The sequence below is a fragment of the Mustelus asterias genome, chromosome 22, assembly GCF_964213995.1.
Source record: "Mustelus asterias chromosome 22, sMusAst1.hap1.1, whole genome shotgun sequence".
NCBI classification, from domain to species: domain Eukaryota; kingdom Metazoa; phylum Chordata; class Chondrichthyes; order Carcharhiniformes; family Triakidae; genus Mustelus; species Mustelus asterias.
In genome coordinates this window covers 24,990,878-25,010,063 of record NC_135822.1, presented here as the reverse complement: position 1 = coordinate 25,010,063, position 19,186 = coordinate 24,990,878, and the positions used below count along the sequence as shown (strand labels likewise).

Here is a 19,186-nt window from a genome sequence, read left to right as displayed (position 1 = left end):
GAATCAAACCTGGGACCCTGGAGCTGTGAGGCAGCAGCGCTAACCACCGTGCCACCATGTCTCAAGGTTGTCAATATAGAATTAGAGGGACTTTTATCCCATAGACCCATACCTAGTAGGAACTGGGATCAATTCTTCAAGCTCAGGGATCCTTACAGCCAGTGGCTTTCACCCCATCACTTTGGGCGGGATTTAAATCCAAAGCCCATTGGTGACCTCTAACCCACTGGACCATCCAGTTTCAGACACTGCATATTGAAGTTATGGAGGCTGTGAAAATACCAAAGATTGGGGATGGGCATGGGTAGTAGTTTACACTCCCAAGAGTGAATATAGATATCACAGCATCTGTTGCAGAATGTCACTCCACACCAACCACATGTCCCAACTATGGGCCTAGACCATACCTACTCTAACTCTGTTTGGTTTCAGAAAAGGTGCCCAGAATATTCCCAAAGATTTGATTTGTTGGTACAAGATGTTTAATGCATGGAAATAAAGTTTAAAAAAAAAGTTTATTAGTCACAAGTAAGGCTTACATTAACACTGCAATGAAGTTACTGTGAAATTCCCCTAGTCGCCACACTCCGGCGTCTGTTCAGGTCAATGCACCTAACCAGCACATCTTTCAGAATGTGGGAGGAAACCGGAGCACCCGGAGGAAACCCAGACACAGGGAGAACGTGCAAACTCCATGCAGACAATGACCCAAGCCGGGAATCGAACCCGGATTCCTGGTATGTGAAGCTGCAGTGCTAACCACTGGGCTACTGTGCCACCCAAAATAGCCCTCTTTTTAAAAAAAGAGAACAATTAAAATACTTTTAATGACATAGCCAAGGAAAAGGAGACCAATACCTTTAATTCCATTCTATTTACAACAAATTATATACAATAACCACTGCATTTACACTGTATAAACACAAAACATGCATCAATAAGCATCATTAGTACTGGGGTTCCTAAAGGCTGCAACATTAATATACACACCATTAGGTTAGAGTACATTGTACAAGTAGTGAAGTGTCTCCTTAAAGACTTGTCGTATTATTAATGCCTCAAATAAGAATGGAAAGTTGTAACATTCAATATTAGTGATAATAGATGATCAGCATCAGTCTCTTCCAACTCATTTCTGTTTTATCATTGAGTAATATAGTAAGGACCGGGAACTTATTTATTAGTGTCACAAGTAGGCTTACATTAACACCGCAATGAAGTTACTGTGAAAAGGTGTAAACATCTGCAGATTGGCAGCAGGAAGATTGAGCCAAGTGAGTTTTACTTGACCAGTGCTGGAGACAACACTTTACACCCAGAGGTAAAATACACATACATTTTGTTCAATTTTGTGTGTCGGGGCAGAACCAATTTTCACGCATCTACCTGCACCAGTCAGTTAGATTCAGCTGATATTTTCTCATTGAAATTGAAACTAATTTATCATGACCAGGGCAACTGAGTTATGGTGAAGGAACATGTGTTTTTTAAATTTATAATAGTGAAACTTAAGATGTTTTACTGGTCCTTGGGGGATTATAGCTTTTAAAAATAGGAAGTTGGAGAGAAAAAACGAATTAGTCTTGACCACAACTTTAATCAACCTTTCCCAGTCTTGCTGCTGCATTGGAGCAACATTTTCACACTAGGACTACATGACATTTCTAATCATACTGAGATTGAGGGCTCAGACTTGGGGGCAATTCATAGTTACAACTCTTTACAAGCTATACTAGTAAGGATCTCAATATTGAAAGATGCAGCCAATCTAGGATCATTCGACTTTCGGCATTTAGAAGTGATTTAAATTAAAAGTACAAGTGTAGATAAGAGATTGGATCCAAGGCAGAGAGTTATAGTTGTTTTTGATTAAATACAATGAATAACTTTTCTATAATGTAACTTTTTTTTTTGCTGTAAACAGATTATGTAGCAGTCACCTGAATGTTTTGCAATGTACCTTTATTTTTAAGATTGCACGTGTGCATTACCAGGCGGTGTATAGGTTTTAACTTCAGCACATCTCAAGCCCCACAACAATTGGATAATGGGCAAAATATTTTCCCACAGAAGTCCGAGGCCGGTCTGGATCCAACTCTGCAAGATTGTAAACAGCTCCTCCTGATCCAAGGCAGAGAATAAAAGATCCTCACATTGAGCAATTAACCACGGATCTTAGTGCAGAGTTATGATTATCAAGAACGACAACAATTATCCTGCTAATGGATCACAGTAATTAATTACACAATGTGATCACAACTAGAAATGGTTGAACATGACAACATCACATCCTACAACAGGAAAACAACTGGCCTTTTTGTTTACAAAGCACTTGGAAATATTTTAAAAATTACTAGCCAACCATTTTCACACACTTTATGAAAACCTCACTCAAATGCACTGATAATTCACCTTGCTTGACAGAACTTAGTCCACACTAGTTCAACATATACTGTAGCATTTTCTATCTCTAGCATCAGTTAACCTCGGTCCTCCAGATCGGAGTTACAATAAATTCTATAATGTAAATAAAATTAGAATCTCATTAAAAAGATCAGGAGACAATTGGATTGCACATTTCACTCAATGAGTGCGTTCAGTAACAAATGAGTAGGGACCAAATGTCCTTCATATACACACCGCAAATTATAACCAACGTTACACTGGACGCCCCACAGTATAAAGGCTTCAAGGGGAGGACTCGGCCACCCTGTAGTACATGTATTTCTTTGAAGGTGATGAGTCTTGTCAAACAAAGTACACTACAAATTCAAACGCTGTAATTGCATGGGTGGCGGTTGGTTATATATGGACAGATGACAAACTACACCCTTCACACCCATCTGACCCAGTCCCAACCCCACTGGAGACCGTCTCCACCCTGTCACTCTCTCAGCTTTGCTCACCAACATCCTAACCATATTTCAGTTCTGTGGGATTACAAACCGGCCCCAGACCTGATGAACCCATGATCCGAAATCCCTTTTAAAACCTTAAATAATTGTAGACTTTTATTATGAGCTCCAATATATGAGTAATGAGTATAATAGGATATTAGTGTTTCTTATTCAGGAATCTTCACATTATAACCTTTCTCCCTTCCATTTATCTTATAATCTTTCACCTTCCTTTGAAAGGAGGGAAGTTCTTGTATGCATGTCTTTAAATTTAGGATGTCCTGAAGTGCTTCATGGCCAATGAAGAACTTTTTGAAGTGCCGTCATTGCTGTTATGTAGGCAAAAACAGCAGCCAATGTGCGCATAGCAAGCTCACACAAACAGCAACGGGATACATCGCCAGCTAAATTTGTCTTGGTGTTGTTGTTTAACAACAAGCATTCGTCATAAAAAAAAAACTGTTTTCCTTTAAAAAACGTCATCCCCCTAATCAGGCATGTGGAGTGGTGATTCAACATTTCATCTGAAAGACCGTAAATGCAGCACCCCCCTATACTGAGTGTCACATCAGAGGAAGATTCTTCTCTCAAGTTCTGGGATAAGGCTTGAACTCACAACCTAACTCGAGAGTCAGAATGCCACCACTGGATCAAGCTTATTGAAGGCTGTTGCACATTTCCAAAGGATGCCGGCGTGCAGTCCACTGGGTACAGTGTCATGAAGCTACATTGACTTAGTGTTGGGTATAGTTCCCTGAGGGCCAACATAATGTGTTGCTAGGCACAGTTCTGAGGGCCAGCATTGATCAGTTACTGGTTCTGATTCTATGGGCAATGTTAAAGTTTATTTATTAGTGTCACAAGTAAGGCTTACATTTACACTGCAAAGAAGTTAATGTGAAATTCCCTTAGTCGCCACATTCCGGCACCTGTTCGGGTACACTGAGGGAGAATTTAGCACGGCCAATGCACCTAACCAGCACGTCTTTCGGACTGTGGGAGGGAACTGGAGCACCCGGAAGAAACCCATGCAGACACGGGGAGAATGTGCAAGCTCCGCACAGACTATTCATTTCTGGTACAATTGCATCAGCGCACTGCTTACCGCTGGCAGACAAGACAGTGATCATTACTAGATTATAGCCAAGCCAGATTCTCTAAGATCTGCACACGCTGTTTTCCTCTGCTAGACAGGTGCTTAGACCTCAGTGGATTTACCCTCCAATTCTATGACACTGAAGCAAACTCTAGCAGCCCTACTGCTATCCCAGTGATCAACCATCTGAGCAGGAACCAGGGATTGAATCTGGGATCCTCCCCATCTGAGAGTCACAGATTGGTGAAGTCTGGCATTCACCTCTGAACAATATCTCAGTGCCAGAAGAAAATCAAAAATCTAAAATAAACCCCTGCACAGATACCTCGGAGGGAGTCCTGTTATAAGAAAACCCAAAAACATTGGGAAGTTAGAGTTTGCTAAAATGATCACAAATTCTGTATCGGAATCCCAATCACAAAAAAAAGACAGCAGCACTGACCCACCCTGCTTTAATACTGCATTCCATTACTGACCACCAATGCTCTTCATTTTGATAAGTACAAAATGAACTGAAAGTACATTGTGAAATGCATCAACTTCAGAGAGATTATTGGTGCTGCTGGTGTCAGGTGTAGCATTTACAGCTGCAGACTAACATTAGGGTTTTACAAAGGTGATGGCGCCATCCACAGCTCCTTAAAACGGGGCAACACATTAAACTGCCTAAGTGAAGCACACATTTATTACCCAGATCAGGCACTCACAGGAATGTTGCAATACTTCTGCAAAAAAATGCTGGAATCTAAAACAATAACAGAAAATGCTGGAAAATCTCAGCAGGCCGGTCATTTTCCAGCATTTTCTGTTTTTGTTGTAATATTTTTGCACCTGCAGTCTTCTGGAAACTGACAGTCCAATGTTAACTCCGTTCCTTTGCAGAACAATTATCAAAGTCTTAATGCCTTTACTACTTAGATGCATTAGGTCTGTTGCTCTTCTCGCCCTTTGCTGTAGCTGTATGATACTATTTGGCCGTTATAAATGGAAACATGGCATCAAAAGGTAAGAGTACACTCCACAGTTCAAGTGCCTGTCCAGATAGGGGACAGCTTTGTTCCTCATGTACTATCAACTGTTTCCTTTGACTGTGGACAAATCCAGTTCACCCCAATTTGCAGCACATCAGTAAAGTGTTAGTTTGTGCTGTGAACGGTGCATACCTTACAGCAGTACAAATTTACATTCTGCCGTTCCAGATCTGGGGAGAGCCTTGAGAAAGTGCTCTGAGCTATACAAGGCTGGAGTGAAGTACCAACAGCCGAATAAATGAAGGTGATGAAATAAAAGGCTTCACCCATAAACAAATGGGTATCCAGGAAGGTCAACCTAACCTACTTGTCCACCTAGAAAAGTCTCTCCATCACACAATCCGGAACATTCTCCTCTAACAACCATATGTTCATGCATATTGATTGAAATGCTTGTATTTTAAATAGCTGTGATTATGTACATATAAAACCGAGCACTATGCACCGCTTAGGATTTTTGCTGTTATGTTTTCTTTGCATCTTGCTCCCTTATCTCACTCCCCCATAACTGAATCCAACTCTTTCTGCCCATTAACATGCAGAAATCAATGGGATTACAGGTTCTGCAATTTGACCGTGGCTAATCAGGATTTAATCAGGTGACCTTTCAATACACCAATCAAGTTGGGGCAGTTCTGCAAAAATGATTATAAGAATTAGATATTTCTCAATTATCTTCAGAAGGGTTGCCACTAATGCTTTCTTTAAACATGGAAGGAAGGGGAAGGTGAGATAGTTTGGTTAGGGGAATTAATGACTTTAACTAGTTTACTCCCCACCTTCCTATCCTGAAGCTGCTTATATGAAGATACAAAGTCTGAGAGCACGAACCTTGCTGGGATACAGGGCACTGGTTATTGCTGTGATAAAGACCCCAAAGATGCTGGCTCCATGGGTGACAGCTCTGGGTGATCCATTTTATGAGTTTAATCTTGGTCAATTTTCGTCACCAGGGGGGAGTGAAACATAATCCTGAATTACAGAGCAGGTACACAACTCGGGCAGAAGACTGTACATGATTAGCAAGCTAACAGACAGAGGTGAGTTTCTATTCAACTGCAAAACTATTAACTCCCCAAATCACAAACTCCCCTTACAGACAGAACATTCGCTATATTTCTCCAGAATTCAGGAACTGCGAATTGCAAGAGGAAAAATGAAGTCAGCACCCACAGTGACAGCTCCATTCACAGGAGCTGACAAACGGAGATAGACTACAAAAAGCTAACGTAACATTGAGATATTGAGCACGAATGGATTCATAGCACCTAGTGGTAGCAAAAGAATATGAAAGCTTTATATGGTTATACTACGTAGATAACAGAACAGATTTGCTAGGTCAGCACAGGCCTGGGCCTTTTGGCCTGTATGGGTTCATGGCACAGCAGCTGGTGCCTTTGCCTACGAGGCCTCCAGACACGCTGCTGTAAAGATTACTGTCCTGCAAGAGTTCTTGTAAATGGTATTGCACGCTGTTGTCATTTACACACTATTACAATACTACAATCTCAGCAATGGAATTGCTTCCAGGTTGGAAGCTGCCACTTCAGCTTACTGAACACTGTTTAGGAAAATATTCAAGATCTTGCTGGAGAAAACTTGGCATTTGAGAGAGGACCAACAAACAGCAGCATGTACTTTTGAGTTGGGGATCAACAATCCTTTCCTTCCCGACATTTCTTATATACAACTCTTCAGATTATATACTGGGAATATTCAACTCCGTTCAATTGACTGTGGAGTAAAAAGGTTGTCAGTCTGAAGCTGATGTATCCCAATCCAATTGGCCGTGGTAGACTTTCATTTAAACAGCATCAATTACAGCTTGGAGTTAAAGGAGAGGATGCAATGGGTTTTTTCCCTCACCAGATCTGGATTGGACTAGAATTCCCATTAACATGAAAACTACCTTGTGCAAGATTCGCCATTTATTGGCAAGGAGAACACAATCTGAGCTGTTATGGACACTAACCTCAGGGGAGCACTTTATCCAAACTTATTTACAGATTAAACATTAAGGGGTGCCATTGAAAAGTGACTGGTGTGCAGTCAGATCTAAATAGCATAACTATTATTAAAAGCATTCTATAAAAATGACTTCCTGAAGTTCTGGAAAGGCCTGATGCAGATGGTTATATATCAGATGATGAGACCCAGTCTTTTTAGTCACTGACATCAGGACCACAAGGATGTTAAGGAAAAAAATCCCTAATTCGTTCAGATACCGATGTGACAACTGAAGCTCAAGGCAGCTATTCAGAGGCTGGGATGTAATGACGTTGAAAAGGTCACTTTGCTCCATATTAGAAGCACAAGGTGGCTCACCCAGCAACTAAAGGCAGTGATTCGGAGAGAAGTGTTTCTCACGCTCCCTTGTAGACTAGTCGTTGTACCTCACTCAAGAAAGAAAGAAATTGATTTTGCCCAATAGTCTCTTTACAAAAACTCTTATTGCAGGAGATACTCATGCAGTTAGACCACAAGCTTTCAGAGATGGGATAGTCATTGAATACTTCTTACTGAAGCCAGAGATTCGTTGAGAATGAAGACGTTTCACAATCTGAAGTGTGGAAGCACATTTGCTACGGTTTTCATTCAAGATCTCTTCTGTTTCTCTCCTCTCCACCATTTCCAGTAACTGACGTTGTTGAGGCATTTCCAGAGACTTGTGGGTTTGCACCTTTGGATTGGTACCATTTTCTTCACACCTCCTGCATTCCTCTCCATACCTCCAGCATCGTTGTGCATTCAGTCAGATACAACATCGGGAATCTTAGAAGTGAGCGAGTGGTGACTGTAGTATTTTCGTGCCAAATGGCCAGGGTTCCAAGGCGTTCAACACCATGGATCACGCTCGGCACGTCCTCGGGATAAACTGTCGCTTCGCTGCCACGTGGTCCGAATAAGCAGGACTGCATCATCGCATTTCTTCTGAATGGAGGGATCCTGAAGTGCTTTCCGAGGTAGATCCACCTGAAAAGGACAGTCAGCACAAGTCAGAATGCGGAAACATTAATAAAAGCAAGCGGCATATCAAGTCTAAACTTCATCCGATGGCCATACAAATGCACCTTTACAGTTGGAGATACTGGAAGAACGATTATGAGCAGGAACCAGGCCAACTATTTCTCATCTCAAACCCACTAAGTTGTGCAGCGGGGGGTGGGTGGAAGAGTGGCATTTGAGGCTAAATAAAGTGCCACATTCTTTCTCTACACCCTAGCTATGACCGTAACACTACATTCTGCACCCTATGTACTCTATGAATGGTATGCTTTTGGTTGTATAGAGCACAGGAAACAATACTTTTCACTGTACATGTCACAGTGATAAATCAAATCAAATAATTACAGCTGAGGTCAGCCACCAACTCCATGCAGGACTGAATTGGAGACTTTCCCTGTTTTTAATGCTCACGACCAGACTACACATTAATCTGCTGTCATCAGGGGAGCTCCTCCTGGTGGATCGTTTAAAACTTGGTGACCTCATAAAGGGCAAGGAGTGATTCTCTCTGTAAGAGAGCGTGCTGTGGCAGGTGGAATATTGCTCAATACTGTTGCAGGTAGGTTAAATATTCTGCACATTTTCAGCTCACCTGGTAGATCTTCCTCCAAGCACCATTCAATGCAGCAAGAAAACGTTGCAGTTCCTCAGCACAACTGAAATACAGGAACCAAGGAGGAGACTTCTGATCGTCGGACAGCTCCTGGAATATAATTTGAGAAACAATGGAATAAATGAGGATAGGGTGCTAGAAAGCTGTGCATAGGAGATGATTAGCCTTTATGGGATATTAGATTATTAGTGAATGGTGGGTGTATTTGAACAGTTACAGAATACTTTTTTGTCGAACAGAGTTTTATATCCAATTTACAATACAGCTCTTCTTTCACATTCCTCCTGCAAACAAGTAGATGGTGTTGAGATACAGGCCACCTCTGATCTAACGGAAACACAGAACGGGCGAGGAGTTGAATGTCCTACTTCTGTTCTTTCCAATGCTCCTGACTGTGGAGGAAATCTATTAGAAGCTATTTATTGTGTGGTTGCCAATTGGTTCTGACTGCAAGCTGACCAAGTTTTCAGCTGACTTGTAAAAACTAGAACCATAGAAAATTACAGCTCAGAAACAGGCCTTTTGGCCCTTCTTGTCTGTGCCGAACCATTTTTTGCCTAGTCCCACTGACCTGCACTTGGACCATATCCCTCCACACCCCTCTCATCCATGAACCCGTCCAAGTTTTTCTTAAATGTTAAAAGTGACCCCGCATTTACCACTTCATCCGGCAGCTCATTCCACACTCCCACCACTCTCTGCGTGAAGGAGCCCACCCTAATAGTCCCTTTAAACTTTTCTCCTTTCACCCTTAACCCATGCCCTCTGGTTTTTTTCTCCCCTAGCCTCAGTGGAAAAAGCCTGCTTGCATTCACTCTATCTATACCCATCAAAATCTTATACACCTCTATCAAATCTCCCCTCATTCTTCTACGCTCCAGGGAATAAAGTCCCAACCTATTCAATCTCTCTCCTGTAACTCAGCTTCTCAAGTCCCGGCAACATCCTTGTGAACCTTCTCTGCACTCTTTCAACCTTATTTACATCCTTCCTGTAACTAGGTGACCAAAACTGTACACAATACTCTAAATTCGGCCTCACCAATGCCTTATATAACCTTACCATAACACTCCAACTTTTATACTCGATACTCCGATTTATAAATGCCAATGTACCAAAGACACTCTTTACGACCCTATCCACCTGTGACGTCACTTTTAGGGAATTCTGTACCTGTATTCCCAGATCCCTCTGTTCAACTGCACTCTTCAGAGTCCTACCATTTACCCTGTACATTCTACTTTGGTTTGTCCTTTCAAAGTGCAATATCTAATGACAGTTTTTTGCTGGACTGTATATTCCTTCTTTTGACGCCCTCAGGCTAAATTGCTAATTTCAAAATAAAGTTATTATCGCGAATTCAACACAATAATAATTGGGTTATTCAGCTGAACCAACCACACTGGCAGGGCTTCATCGGTGCAATGAGTATTAAAAAAACAAACACGTGAGCATAATACCACAGCATTCAAGTCCCACAGCACTGTACCATGGAGCAGGGTTGCCTGTAATTCTTATGTGCTGCATTCTGATCATAACCAGAGCAGACACTTCACACCTGGGAGGAAGGGTAAGTTATCTTTCACTATGCGCCCAGTGAATGGTTACAGACAGGCATGAGGAAAGTTACATGGCAGCTCTCGTGGCTCAGAGATCCTGAAATAATAGGTCAAAATCTATTAGTGTCTGATCTGGAAAAGTAGGAAGGAAAATTTTCAAAGCTGTAATGACTAGGACTGTCCCTTCATTCTGTACCAACTGACTCAACACAGGCTACAACAAGGTGTAGACACAGCACTGAACTGGAGGACTGGAGCCATAATCTTAAAATCTCTAACATTCTGGATAGTTTTCCCACTGAGTTGTAAAGAAAGGATTAGTTCCCACTCCACCACCATACCGTAAACTAGGAATACCACCTATGGGACTGACACCTATGGGATGGTACCGAGCACATTTCCACTCCATCTGACAAAGGAGCAGCGCTCCAAAAGCTTATGGTATTTGCTACCAAATAAACCTGTTGGACTTTAACCTGGTGTTGTGAGACTTCTTACTGTGTTCACCCCAGTCCAACGCTGGCATCTCCACATCGTGGTACCACAGCAACAGTGAGCAGCTTAGGAACAGAGGCAGGGACAAAAATTTGCAAAAAAACAAAACATTTTCTAACAGGGAAGTTCAAAGTATAGGATGTTACACTGTTACTCACCATCAGACAGTACTCTCTGCTGGGGCCGGTGGAGACACTGCTGACATTAGTTAGCTCAGTGCTTCCCAGTAATCGGAAGAAGCTGGTCTGAGAGTCCTCATGACATGTAAACACCATCCTGTCAGTCACGACAAGGCAGCATGGGATGCATGGAGAGGGTGCAACACCCTGAGGAATGATCTGACAACACAACAGTTAATATAATGAAAACAGCTAGCATAACAAGAGGGAACTTGTGGCTATTTTTAATTCGATTGCAAACAAAAAAACATCAGAGTGCAGACACAAAAATCTCCAATATCAGTCTCTCCCCTCTAGTCAAGGATCAAGTTCACCATGGATTCTGTCATGGCAGTTGGCGCATAGTCAAATGATAGGAATGACACCATAAATTTGTTATTTAACACAAGTCATTATTACACACCATTGTCTCCAGTTCACAGATGAATTTGTGGGTACTTAAAAGTATTGAAAGCCAACAGCAGATAATGCCAAGTTACCTGATAGAGAGAATTGAGCCTCTGGGCAGAGCAGGAGGGACTAAGCAAATTATTTTGCGAGATCGCAATGAAATCATGTCTATTATTGCCCAGGCAATCAGTGCAGTGGTTGTCCAACAGCAGTTGCATTTATTCACCTGAAAGTCCTGGGGAGGGGGTTTTCCCGTCCCACCCACCACAGGAATCGTAGCGGGCAGGGGCGGATCATGCAACGGTCCATTGACCTCGGGCAGGATTTTCCAGTTTGGGGTGAGCACAGCTGAAAAATCCTACCCCCAATGTAGAATAGAGAAAAATTGTACATGATCTATAAACCCATCAGAATAGGCAGTGTCAGTGCATTCATTCCACCCTGACTGTTGCCAAAGTCGGGAAAAGCAAATCTCTGCATTTTATGTTTGTGTCATCATTTACTGCAGATCAAAGGATGATACAGACTACACATTCTTTAAAAGTCAAAAAGTAGAATTTCCAACTGCCCCACTTCCCTCAAAAGCTTAAAAGTCTCCCTCAGGGTAATACCGACTGACCTCAGGGCTGAATTAGTTGATCTCAGCTAGAACAGCAGACCCATGGATCTTTACAAACCCTGGCGACCCTAACTTCTGATCAGTATCCAGCGATTCCTGATAAAGCGCAAGTGTCTGGACATTGGGCAAGGACAGGATTAGGGTTGGTTTTGATATCTTAACCTAATATGCCACCAGTTACTATCTGATTTTACAATGAAGAATGGCCATGTGTGTGAGATACTGGAGTATGTCCAGTGCCTGTGGACTATACACTAGACTTGGAGAGCAAGAATAAAGAATCTCCATTAGTAGAAGGCACATTCTTTTGCAGGTAGAAATACAGTATCGAATGCTCCCAGTTACAAGGCGGCACGGTGGCACAGTGGTTAGCGCTGCTGCCTCACAGCGTCAAGGACCCGGGTTCGATTCTCGGCTTGGGTGACTGTCTATGCGGAGTCCGCACATTCTCCCTGTGACTGCGTGGGTTTCCTCCCACAGTCCGAAAGATGTGCTGGTTAGGTGCATTGGCCATGCTGAAATTTCCCTTAGTGTACCTGAACAGGCGCCGGAATGTTGTGACTAGGGGATTTTCACAGTAACTTCATTGCTGTGTTAATGTAAGCCTACTTGTGACCCTAATAAATAAACTTTAAACACTACAGAATGAAGCCCAAAGTAGGTGGAACACAATAAATAAAGACCATTACAGCCTATCCTATTCAATCGCCCAGTGCTTTTTGTGACTGGGAGCTCACAGCAATTCAAGCTCACTCACCCCTTTTGAGACTGCCTGGCAGAGGTGCTGCATCCAGTCTGCCATCTCCTCCTCATTCTCAGCACTTAGTTCCAAAGCCAGTCGCTCTGTCAGAATCACCTGGAATGTGTGGGGTCGCTCTGTTGTGCTGGACCTGCGACAGCCTCCACATTGTTCTCCACTACAATATAAACAGCAAGGGAGATCCATCAGAGTCAGCATGACTGTGCTAAAACAGCCTAACAACAGGAATGGATAGAAGATCTGGGACCTGCAGGAGATCGATACAGCTTTTGCCACAGAGATCTGGAGTCCTTCCAATTATCAAGATACAAAATACACAAATACATTTTTGTTTCTGCAAGTCCAATAAACTCAAATCGGTGCTGAAGTGGCTGTTCTTAATTCATGGGATCACAAGATGGAGGCGGCCAGTCATGGTTAATTCACCAAGAAAGTTCCATTGTGCCAATAACTGGAATTCCAAAAATTCCAATTTTCCATAATTCCAGGGTTTTTGACTCCACCTGGAAGTCTAGTAAATATGTTGATCACTCTGTGTAAGGTACTTTGTGGTATCAGTGATAAATCAGCCTTTTGCAAGTTTGAACCAAAGCTGCCTTGTCCTGTCATCAGGATTCGGTATATACCAATATTCTAGTTTCTTTCCTAATTCATACACTCAGTAAGGTCCCCTACTCAGCTGTCTCCCGATAAGCTCATGTTTCCCAAATCTTTCCTCTCGAGTGCCATTGACACAAGGGGGTCAGCCTTGAAGCACTTCTCTGTGTAATCTCCACAACCTGAATGTCTCTTGTCTCAGGTGACTAGTACTCAAAATAGTGTGGTCTGGTCAGGGCACTACAGTTCGAGTGGGGCATCCGGGAGCTTTGGTTATGTAATTCAGTATTCCATTGGTTTTTGTGGTTACTTTTCTCCAAGGATTGGCATATCGGGTCAACTGACAATCCCAGACTGCTCAACTTCATTCGTATTTCAAAACCATTCGTGAAGTGTTATGTCCCCTGTGTTTTATTTGCAGTATTTTACAAATTACCCATATTAAATTTCCTCTGCCATTGTTCCATCCTTTTGCAGTTTGTGTTCCAATTACTTCTATGGCTCCCAAACTGTTTGTCCAGGTTCAGCTGCCCCCTCCTGGCTTCACACTTCATGAAAAAGTAGCAAAGCTGCTGAGACCAGTGCACTGAACCCAGAGCCCCCCTGGTCTGTCAGCTCTGCTACTCATCATCTTAAATTAGTTAGCCCCTCTCTCTCTTGCTAACTCAGCTACATTTTACATAGTGTTGACATACAAATTATCCCAGTTCACGAGCTCAAATCTGAAGCAATCTTGGTCCTAGCTGCAGCAACTTAGTAATGCTGGGGATTGGACTTGCTTACTAGGAACTGAGTAGGTGGTTCAGTCCCTCAATTCTGGCGTCCCATTCAATTAGATCATGCCTGATCTGTATCTTCATTCCAATTATCTGCCTTGGTTCCACAACCGTACTACATTGCCTAACAAATCTCCATCAATCTTACTGTTGAAATTTTCAATTAGTCGCCAAGTTCAACAGCTTGTCTGGGGGGGATAATTCTGATTTGTACCTTCCTGTGTGCGTCCTACCAGCACCGTGAATGGGCATCCACCCACCCCCACAGAATCAAGAGAGCAGGATGAAAACAGAACCAAGTGCACAACCTCACCACGGGAGTACTTACGCCAAGTTTACTGACATAAGCGGTGTCACATCTATCCTGTCGGGATACTGATAGAGGATCCCGTTGCTGCAGGAATAAAACAACTGCATTAACACAATGGCACAGGCTGCTACTTTCCTCAACACAATGATAACAGAAATATTGACTAGAGAAAATAAGAAATAGAAGCCACATGGTCCTTTGGGTCAGCTCCACTATTGAATGGTTGGCCTTCTACCTCAATTCAATTTTCTTGCCTGCTCCCCATATCCCTCGATGTCCAATTCAGTCTTAAAGATACTCAATGATGGAGCATTTACAACCCTCTGGCAATGTTAAAGATCCATTACCTTCTGCATGAAGGCATTTCTCATCTCAGTCCTAAACGATCAACTCTTACCGTGACATGTGTGGAGAGAAAACAGAGCCAACTTTCCACTCTAGATGACTCTTCATCAGAGCCTTATTTTGGGGCCACGCGATGTTCTTGGTTTCCCAACCAGGGAAAACAGCCTCTCAGTGGCTGCTCTGTCAAGCTCCTTCAGGAACTCGCACGTTTCAATTAGATCATCTCTCACTGTTCAAAATTTCAAAACTTAATTTGCTCAGCCTCTCAGTAGAGGACAACTCTCTTGCCCCAGGAACCAATCCACTGAACCTTTGCTGGATTACCTTCAATACATGCATTTCCTTCCTTTGACATGGAGAGATGGGTCATGTACAATCTTTTGCCCCCAAACAGATCTCTTTCTAATGAAAACAATTTCCATTTCCCAGCAAAGTCCGTGTAATCACATGCATCATTTTGTTTCATAACATTCAAACTTTCCTATAATGTAATTACTTGGATGGAAGTACAATGCTGGCTCAATATTTTTTGAATTTATGTCACAAGTAATTGGATAGCATTTAACATAGTCCTCAACATTCGAAATAACTAGCAAACTTCCCTACTTACATATCCCATTCCTCTTGCAATCAATGTTACATATGACTTTTTACTCAGTTCCGGTACCTGCCTGCTAACCTTTTGTGATTCATGTACTAAGACACCCTGATCCCTCTGTTCCGTAGCGTTCTGCATATAAGGCATTTAAAAAAGCCTTCTCATTAAATATATCTAACAGGTTAACAGATCCCAACCATGACATGAATTGGATGTAGTCTGCAAACTTCAATGCAGAGATGAGATGAGAGAGCCTCACCTGAGGACTACGTAGGAGGCCTTCCAGATTGGCGAGCCCAGATAACTGGTGCCAGCCTTGTAATGCAGAATTCCTTCCTTTGTAATTGCATTTGCATGTGCCATGTAGAGGTTCCTCTGAGGCCCTGCTGTTACATCCATGGGATCCTCCCAGTGAATCAAACTGTACAGATGGATGGTGACTTCAGACACCTATAAACACATCCACGAGAGTCAGGCACAGCAACAGATGCAACAATACTGGTGGAAAGCAGGCAAGTGCACAGAAAACAACTTCTTCCCTCTAGTTTCCATGTTGCCTCATTGCCACCTTCCATTTTCAAATACGTTCCAATGCATCATCATCTTCTCTGCATTCTGATACATCACTGCCTTGTCTAATACAAGATCATAAAGCTGCAACATCTCCTATCTCCTTCGTTCTCATTTCCTCCCAGTTCCTTTTTAAACATCAAGCTTTTGTTATTTCATTGATGCTAATTTACCACAACTTTGGTGGTGTCTGCACTAGAGGCCTTGGTTTCTCAGTCACAACCCCTCCTGCCCCAACTTGTTTTCTCTTTCCCACCTCACTCACTGTCCCATCGCTAAGGTCAGATTTCATCTTCAATGAAAGGGAGCCCTAACTGTCCCCCTCCCATCAGGCGGCACGGTAGCACAGTGGTTAGCACTGCTGCTTCACAGCTCCAGGGACCTGGGTTCGATTCCCGGCTTGGGCCACTGTCTGTGTGGAGGTTGCACATTCTCCTCGTGTCTGCGTGGGTTTCCTCCGGGTGCTCCGGTTTCCTCCCACAGTCCAAAGATGTGCGGGTTAGGTTGATTGGCCATGCTAAAAATTGCCCTTAGTGTCCTGAGATGCGTGGATTAGTGGGTAAATATGTAGGGATATGGGGGTAGGGCCTGGGTGGGTTTGTGGTCGGTGCAGACTCGATGGGCCGAATGGCCTCTTTCTGTACTGTAGGGTTTCTATGTATTTCTATGTAAGACCTGAAGGAGCCGTAGCCCTCGTGCTCAATCTTGTGTTGTTTGACTTTTAAAAAAATTCTTTAATGGATGTGGGCCATTATTTATTGCCCATGCTTAATTGCCCCTGGTGAGCCACTTTCTTGAATTGCTACAGTCCATGCTGTGAGGAAGGGATTTCCAGGAGTTTGACGCAACAACAGTGAAGGAATGGCAATATAGTTCCAAGTCAGGACGGAGTGTGGCTTGGAGGGGAACCTGCAGATGGTGGTATTCCTCTGCATCTGCTGCTCTTGTCCTTCTAGGTGGTCGAGGTCATGGGCCTGGTAGGTGCTGTGGAAGTAGCCTTGGTAAGTTCCTGCAATGCATCTTGTGGATGGTACACACTGCTGCCACTGCGTGGTGGTGGTGCAGGGAATGGATGTTGGAAGTGGTGGATCGGTTGCTAACCAAGCTGGTTGCTTTGTCTTTGATGGTGTCTGTTGGAGCTTTACTCATCCAGGCAAGTGGCGAGTATTCCATTATATGCCTGACTTGTGCCTTGTAGACAGTGCACAGACTTTGACAAGTTAGGAGGTGACTTACTCTCTGCAGAATTCCCAGCCTCTGACCTGTTCTTGTAGCCACAGCATTTACATGGCTGGTAAATGCTAATCCCCAGGATGTTGATAGTGGGGGGGATTCAGTCATGGTAATGTATTTGAACAAGAGGAGATGGTTAGATTCTCTCTCGTTAGAGATGGTCATTGCCTGGCATTTGCGTGGTGTGAAAGTTACTTGCCCACTATTAGCCCAAGCCTGAAATGTTGTCCAGGTCTTACTGCACATGGGCATAAACTTCTTCAATACTGAACAGTAAACACCAGTATTGCTAGTTTAACAGCAGAGAAACCCAAAATGACACCATCAGGCAGAATATAATCCAGCTCGGTTACCACATTACCTCACATCTTGATTCTTGGGCCACAAATTTGGTTAGTGCCAGTTTCTGCATGGTTGCATCTGTAAGGATGCTGGGATATGGAGGCTCTCTGCAGCCCTTAATCATGGCCGATCTCAAAGCAGTGAGGAAAAACCTAAACATCAGGAAAATAAAAATATACACTGTATAACTGGTGCAGAAATAAAACTTGTGACTAAATAAGCCATGGTAACTACAGTTATAGGCACATGCCTTTAGTGTTATAGGTACATTATTCACACGACTATAACCAGTTGCTACTGATGATACACATGGTATAAATCAGCAGGTCCCTTTGCCCATCCAATCTTCTTCCCTCCAGTCCTAAAGGCTTTGACATACATGGATAGAGTTCCTTAGGTGCCAACCACCCTCCGATGCCTCATCCAAGTTGCATATGCAAGCTTAGATTTTGAGGGCCAATGTGTTATTTGTGGAGGTGGGCATCAGTAGGGTTGAGTCTGATCTTCCTCTATCCTATACAAGCAATGTTTGGAACTCTTGATCTGGCATCATTGTAGAACAATGTTAATTTTAACATTGATAGATTTTTGTTAACCAAAGATGTCAAATGGATAAGGAACAAAGACATATATGGAATTAGAGCACTGATTAGCCATGATTTCAATAAATGGTTGATCAGACCCATGGACCTAAACAGTGTACTACGGTTCCTAATCTATAACCTCAAAACTCTTGAGAAAAGCATTAAAAGCTAGTGACAAGGCAGCTGGGAGAGTGGCCATTGGCAGCATCATTACAAGTTACGTTTGAGGCTTAAGATAATGCAATTAAACACACAGAGTTTGATTGAAAGCAGCAGGCAAGTCCAATATGTATTTTAAACCCAAATACATGGAGGTACCTTGTACGAACACAAGAATCAAATGGGGCACACAACATCCAAATGCAACTGCTGCATGATTGTAGATGATTCATGATCACAATGTTTGGGGCAGGTAAATGAAGGAATATGGAGGTAACGCACTGTTTACAATAACCACGATTTGCACTTACTCTGTAAGAGATTCGTCCGCTGTGTCAAGCAGGAACTGCCTCCGCCGATTGGTGCAGACAAGCTGAATGGTTTGCTGACCGAGCCCCACCTTTAATAGTGAAGAGTGAGTAAAACACAGCAGGTCATGAATGAGGCTGGAATATCCAGCAGCACAACTTACCCGAGCACGGGAACGTAGGGGAAAATTACACTGGGAATTACAAGAGAACACTTGTTACACTGTAATGCTCTACAATAAAGCTTTGCAGGATCCTTATTTTCCTGCTTATTGTTTTCACAAAAAAGAAACGAAAGCGGCTTTGCAAAATTAGACCAAAGTGAACAGAATGAAATCTGCTCTCATACAGCATTCTGCATGGTTTATGAAGGCTTTCTAGATGTGCAGGAACCAGTAAAAAATTAACTTGTCTTCATTCCAAACATCACTACCACCACCATCTCTTGGAACTACATGGCGGGTGATATGCGGTACATTCAGCTTGTGTGTCATTTCTATTTATTATTGCCCTCCAAAAATAAGCAGATATACTCCATCTTTTGGACCACCTGCTAGACAGCAATCCTTCTCTCCAACACAGCTGAAGGAATTATCTGCTTCAGCTTCACAATAACATTTGTACATTACAGACAGGTTTGCCACCGATCCGCAATTGGATCCTGCACGGTACACACAACAGCTGAATTTTACAGCCATTTCCCCCATCCAATTTTATCC

General features: G+C 42.8%; 1 protein-coding gene across 2 annotated transcripts in view; it reads right to left on the bottom strand.

The window, feature by feature from the left end:
* Positions 1-841: 841 nt before the first annotated feature.
* Positions 842-19,186, bottom strand: part of plekhm2 (pleckstrin homology domain containing, family M (with RUN domain) member 2) — a 58,656-nt gene continuing 40,311 nt past the window's right edge. For both annotated transcript variants that reach the window (XM_078238995.1, XM_078238994.1), the window contains 8 exons: positions 18,471-18,559; positions 17,436-17,568; positions 15,531-15,721; positions 14,347-14,412; positions 12,643-12,802; positions 10,856-11,035; positions 8,623-8,733; positions 842-7,997 (listed from right to left, as the gene is read on the bottom strand). In XM_078238995.1, the coding sequence (XP_078095121.1) occupies positions 7,860-7,997; positions 8,623-8,733; positions 10,856-11,035; positions 12,643-12,802; positions 14,347-14,412; positions 15,531-15,721; positions 17,436-17,568; positions 18,471-18,559 (1,068 nt within the window). In that variant the 3' untranslated portion in view covers positions 842-7,859. The remainder of the gene's footprint in view (positions 7,998-8,622; positions 8,734-10,855; positions 11,036-12,642; positions 12,803-14,346; positions 14,413-15,530; positions 15,722-17,435; positions 17,569-18,470; positions 18,560-19,186) is intronic.